Raw genomic sequence first — 6,450 nt, 5'->3', positions numbered from 1 at the left:
AGGCCCACATGTGGTGAAATGACATTAGTAAATCCTCAATTACATTAACAATGAAGGAATTGGACCGATTGCAAAGCGGATTCGGATGGAATATTGCACTTTTATATTCAAATTTAAGAAAAAACATAACGAATTGAAGTGAGAATTAAAATTAGGTTACATTAAAACAACAGACGAAGTTCCACCTCCAAATAGTTCCACTTCGCTTGAAACAATCAGCACTTTTAATCAACACTTTGAATCTTAGAGGGGATTAATTTTAGGTTACCTTAGAACCAGAAACGAAGTTCCACTTCACTTGAAACAATCAACACTTTGAATCTTTAATTTGACGCAAACAAAATAGTCACTACTATCACTGATATGGGATTCTAAATCCCAAAACCCTAATACACCTACCAACACTAAAAAAGAGTGAGTGAGCAATCAGCCAAGGGGAGGCTGGAAAAAGGATTTTTATCCGTTTCTGTAACTGCAATGCTGTTGTACTCATCATGCGGTGCTGCAGATGCCATGTGTGTCATGTGAGGGCATGTTGTGCATATATGGCACCTGCAGTACCGCACGATGAGTACAGCAACGCTGTAGTTACAACAGCGGATTAAAGTCCCTGAAAAAATCGTCCCAACCTCATTCCCCTTATTATATTTATATACTGGAGCCTTATTAGGGTTTCACTATTGTGCAATGCCCAATGTCCTAAACTGTGTCTGCCTCTTTGCACTTTACGGTGTTCAATTTCTTAAATTGAAGCTTCTACTTTAGTGATTCCTAAGATTCTGACATATTTGAAATGTTTATTGCCATAATTAAAGAGATATAGAATCTAAAAGGAATTTCATCTCTCCTCTAATTATGATCGATGATTTAATCTAATTAAAATATATCTTATTGTTACAATTAAAAAGATAATTAATCAATTATAATTTTTTGATAATTGTCATAAATAATTAAACTCCTTTAATTTACACATAAAACCCTTTACTAAATAATATCTTACAATAAATAATATTATAATTTCTCAATAATTGTCGTAAATAATTAAACTCTTTTAATTTACATGTAAGATCTTCCACTAAATTATATCTCATAATGACTTATAGGACATGTAATACAATATTGTCATACCCCAATTCATCATACATGTCTTTATCAGAGATTATCTGATCACGATAAGATGTCAAAAACACGATCAAACATTGATGTAATATTATAATATATTTAATAATATAAAAATAATTTTATGATCAATTTACAAAAAAATACCAATGAATCCAAATTCCAATCCAATGGATCACAAATATTTTCTCTACTTGATATTCTCCAATTAAAGATAAAGGATTCCATGATGAGCATATCTTTCGTTCACAGTGCATCACCACGAATCCAACCCATCGATATATAATCCGAGAGACAACAATCTTTTGGTGTACTAAAACGCATAATACAACATCGTAACTATAAAGATCTCTCAAGTCAAAGAATCAAAACTCTACCAAAAAAAGAGTCTAAGAGAAAAAATGATGATGGATACGAATGTCATCCTTATACAACAAACAATAACATGGGGGCCTCAATATCTCCCGGTTCATGTGTTGCGGGGTCAAACACGAGCCCTAAGGGATTTAGTCAGCCAAAGGCCGTATACCTCCTGTTCCACAAAAAAGAAAAAAAAAAACACAAGGATTTATACTTGATTCTACTCTACACACACATATATGATGTATAATCAAGTTATGTCAAGAAATCATCATTTTTAGTGATACACAATTTAACAACCATATAAATAAGATGTTCGATCCAAATCCCTAGTCAAAAATGTTTTCGAATGAAAATCCATAAAAAAACTTACAAGTAGGAAAAATTTTCCCCTTACCCGTAAAGGTAATAAGAGAACGTTTCATTCACCATCCTATGGTTCACAAACTTCTCCCTAAATACCTCTTTCCAACCCTCTCGCCCCACAATGAATGAAAACTCGATTCAATTATTTATTCAAATCAAATTCAGATTTGATAGACACAATTCCAACCATTACAGGACGAAAAAATAAAGTCACAAGGTCTATTTGTAACCTTCTTGGGCTATTGAAAGTTGAAACCCCATATAGTAGTATGTTAATAGAATCTCATACATACATCGGCATCTTAAAAGCAGGGGAGTAGTGATTGTAATTACCAAATCAACCTAGACAAAAAACAACCTTAATGATCACCGTACAAGGATGGATAAATCTTAACCACTCATATTTTGGCCATTGCATCTCTCTTTACTCTCTCCTTCTCCACCACTTGCCGCTGCAACCCCCGCTCTCTGTAACTCTGCGTCTCTCTCCTGTGCTCCTCTTACCTCTGTGCTTCATCCTCTCAGTCCCAAGTATACAACAGACCAGGGTTTGATGGGAGAAAACTTGTAAATTAAAACTTAGGATTTGGATGAGAATGAAACTCCAATGGAGTAGAACTTTTGCCAAAACCAATCAGCACTCAAAATCTCATGATAAAAATTCGAGGAAGAGGGTAATCCATGTGTTTCAAACATCCAATTTTATAAGTTCATAGAAACATTAATTGATTCCGAATCAAATGGTGTACCTAAAATCCAACTTCGCGAGGGAATCGATCTACTATGCTTCATCAAGAACATGATAAAATAAAAAAGGAAAAATTACTTTCGCAAAATGGAATCAAAAAATATTTACAGAACAAGCAAATAGCCTTCAATAATTTACATAATATTCTTTCTCAAAATGATTTTACATCAGATAACTAATTTCCCCCCCTTTTTCTTGAGGTCACAACATCACATTACTCTAAAAGCAGAAAAAGGAAAATTACAGTCCAATAAGTATTTAAGAAGAGAAGCAAGGAAGAGCAGCTAAAGCTTAATAAAACAAGCGCAGTAGCCGCCAGCAAGTAAGCAATAGAGCGAGCGAGAGACGGTGTTGAATGGTGATTCAGATCTGAGATCCTCAGATCTCTTAAGCAGCTAAAGCTTATTATATAAAACAAGCACAGCAGCCGCAAAGCAAGCAATAGATCTGAGAAATGATCTTTTAAGAACATTTTACATGACGGAACAAGCGTTAGGGTTTTCATCACTGAAGGTGTTGGAGTATTTCTCCTCCATGGTACTAGCACGAGCTAACTTGGAAGCTTCGGGGTTCTCCATAGTGTTCTTGACGTATCCAGGTGGTGCCCTTTTATCGTAAGAACCTGCAGCGTAAGGGTGAGCCACCACATCATAAGGTACATAAGGCCAGAATTCCACCTTCTTCCCAGTTTTGTGCTGCACACGTCTCAACACTTTCTTTGGATCAACATACCCTGTCACCGTCACTTTGTGGTGCTTCCGATCTATCTCCACCTGCGTCACTCCTTCCATCCCGCTCACCGCCTTCTCCACTTTCTTTTCACACCCTTCACAGTCCATCTTTATCTTCATCTCCACTGTCTGTTAATAAGAACCAAACAAACAAACAAACAAACAAACAAACCATTTAGAAAACACAACTACTAGAGTTCAAAGAAGAACAACAAGAAAGGAGATCTAGTAAATTTTTTACCTCTAATGTGTTGAGCTTCTTACTTCTCCTGTGGGAGAAAGCAAAGATCTCAGAGAGATGATCCAGAGCACCCATTAGATTGAACACACAAGTAGTCTTTCTTCTCTAAGGATAGAATTTGAAATCTTCTTTCAAAAAGTTACTCAACGAACTGCACAAATCTCAAGGTTGGCCTTATAAGTATTGTTGAGGTCGAACTACTGATATATATAGGCGAAGTATAACGAGCTCGACCGTGTTCTGCCACAAAATGGACCCCACCACGTTATCGTGTCTAACACTTCCATCCTCACCCAATTATCCGCGCATTTTAGTCCTGAAACGAGTCCGCTTTCCGATTCTGACACGTTGCTCCGATCGGTGAGATATTTTGAAGAAACTACTTCTTGAAATTCATGTTTTTTTTTTCAATTATTAGGTACATAGGGCAAAAGTTTCAATTATAAGTATTTAATCATGACTCACAATTGTTCAAATGGAATATTCTTATAGTTTGAATTTCATCTGAAACGATCATGAATCATTCACATACGCTCACATACGTGAAGATTTCTCATTCATTTTTCTTCATATATTAGATCTAATCCCATTAAACACATAACAGAAATCTTCATGTACGGAATGATTAAATCATTTCAAATACATTATATAATTGACGTGTCATGGGATGTCGATCTTACTATTAATTTGGTAATTTTAAATTATATTTTTTAACACATGTCATGTAAAGAGCGTATGTGAAGAGAAAAATCAATTATTACCACAAAAGGAAGTGAAGAGAAAAATCAATCCATGCTACTGCAAGAGTCGGTTCCTATTTGACTAAGTAAAACAAAGAACAGTGGGTGAGGTGAGCGGTACAGCTGATTACACCTGTCTTGGGAAGTGTGATATTTTATTGTTTTTGGAGGCAATAAGAAGACAAATTGTCGAGCCTAACCCTGTAGACTGTAGTAGATCGATGTTTCCAGGAAACGATAGAAAAGGGTGTCGATACTGTTGAGGCAGCTAAAATAGTCAAAAAAACAGGTACATTATTATTAATTAAGATCTGCAAAATTCCCAATTGATAAATGGAGAGCCCAATGTTTCACATCCATCAATCTGTGAGTGGTGAGGGGAGAGGAAGTGGGAAAACCCCATCATCATCATGAAGAAGACAAACCAAAGAAAGAAAATGATGAATAAAGATAAGAAGTAGATGTGAAAGGAATATTGTAGTATCTATATATATGTGGGGGCACTAAGTATCTTTCAAATTACTGTACTCTCGCCATGACTGATGTGACAAAGATTACTTTATGAACAGGGTGTGTCACAGGCTTTTTTTGTTCCTATTATTGTGTAAATTGTAATTGTCCTCCCTATAGGTCAGACTATCGTTTCTTTTCTTTTTTATGGGTGTTCCCACAATCCCACTCTATCATCTCGTATTTGTTTTAGAGAGACTGGGAGAAGTTTCTTTGAACAAGCAGATTATAATACGCCTCCTCTGGCTTTACATGCCTCCTCGAATCTCAATGGGTTGGCATGGCCTGGGTCTCTTACTCTCATATTTGTTTTAAGGAGAAGATTCTTTGAGCCAGATCTCTCTCTGGCCTTTCACTTTTTTATGGGTTGGCATAATTTTGTATTTGTTTAAGGAATTTTTATCTGTTGCTGTAATTGGAGCGCTGTTATACGTATTGTACGATGCAGCAGCAGGGTTTCACTGTGCACACATAGCCGTTGGTGCACCGTACGATATGCAGATCGAAAGAACTCACCCTCATAAACCAGTCTATAAGAAGAGAGAACCCAATATCAAGCCTTTACGGGACCAATGTGGGTATTATACACAACATTACTCCACCCTTTAATGGTCGACATCCTCGTCGGTCCACTACGGATTAGGTAGCCCTTTTGAGACGGTTCCACCTTGCTCCAAGATTCTACCCGACAGTAGGTAATTAATCATTTCCTAACAGTTCGCACTCTGTCACCAAGTCACCCCTCCCAAGTAGTCAATTGCAAAAGACAGGTCAATGAAAGTACCAATGTTACAATTGGAAGAACTCACCCTCATAAATCGGTCTACAAGGGGAGGAAACCCAATATAATATATGCCCACATCCAAACCCTTACAGGACCGATGTGGGACTATTGTACATAACATATTGGTATGATTGTTGGGATAGAAATGTTAAGGTAAAGTTATTTTTCCTATGAATAATAACCAAAGATCCATCAAATTGGTGGGATTTCAGATAGCACAAGGGTGTGATTTTGAAGTACCACAATAGTAGACAAAACAATTAATGATGTCCTCTGAGTTTTTGTAAGTTTACCATCCCAAATTAACCAAATATAATTAGGGTGAAATTTTAAAATACCACATCAATATTTTTCTACTCCAATTCTCTCATCCTACCTAAGTCCCCTTTAAACAAAGTACAAATCAGGTCTTAAGCGTAAGGAAGGAGGTACTCTTTCACCTGTTTTTGGTGACGATGAGTTCCCGTCTAGGCGTCTAGGGTAAAACCAATAAAAATAAATAAATAAATTCTAAGGCAATCTGAAATCCGAGAAGGAGAGGAAAGAGTTTAAACGTAGGGAAAGGTAAAAGTTTAAATGTAAGAGAATATCACATACAAAATTTAAAATAAGGTATCTTTTCCACAAAAAATGGCTGCCTCTATTCTCACAAAAAAGGATAACCCAATAACTGACCCTCTTATCCCCTTTGGAAATCAATTTGGGGGCTTAAAATCCATCCATGGTTTAAATCCTTTGCTTCGAAGATCTTGAAAGGAGGTCTTCCTACTCTTACTCTTTCCAGGCTTAATTGATAATCTCTTTAAATTCTGTAACTCATCCCTTAAATCAAAGTGGCATGTGCTCATTCC

The 6,450-nt window shown here is 36.3% G+C and overlaps 1 protein-coding gene across 1 annotated transcript; it reads right to left on the bottom strand.

Annotated features, from left to right (window-relative positions):
* Positions 1-2,884: 2,884 nt before the first annotated feature.
* Positions 2,885-3,662, bottom strand: LOC122662097 (heavy metal-associated isoprenylated plant protein 26-like). The gene is made up of 3 exons (XM_043857653.1): positions 3,566-3,662; positions 3,064-3,453; positions 2,885-2,979 (listed from the first exon to the last, which is right to left on the bottom strand). The coding sequence occupies exons 1-2, from the start codon at positions 3,638-3,640 to the stop codon at positions 3,067-3,069; spliced, it is 462 nt and encodes a 153-aa protein (XP_043713588.1). The 5' UTR covers positions 3,641-3,662; the 3' UTR covers positions 2,885-2,979; positions 3,064-3,066.
* Between the last annotated feature and the right edge of the window lie 2,788 nt (positions 3,663-6,450).

This window comes from Telopea speciosissima, chromosome 5 (genome assembly GCF_018873765.1).
Source record: "Telopea speciosissima isolate NSW1024214 ecotype Mountain lineage chromosome 5, Tspe_v1, whole genome shotgun sequence".
Classification (NCBI taxonomy): Eukaryota; Viridiplantae; Streptophyta; class Magnoliopsida; order Proteales; family Proteaceae; genus Telopea; species Telopea speciosissima.
This window is presented reverse-complemented; position numbering and strand designations above follow the sequence as displayed.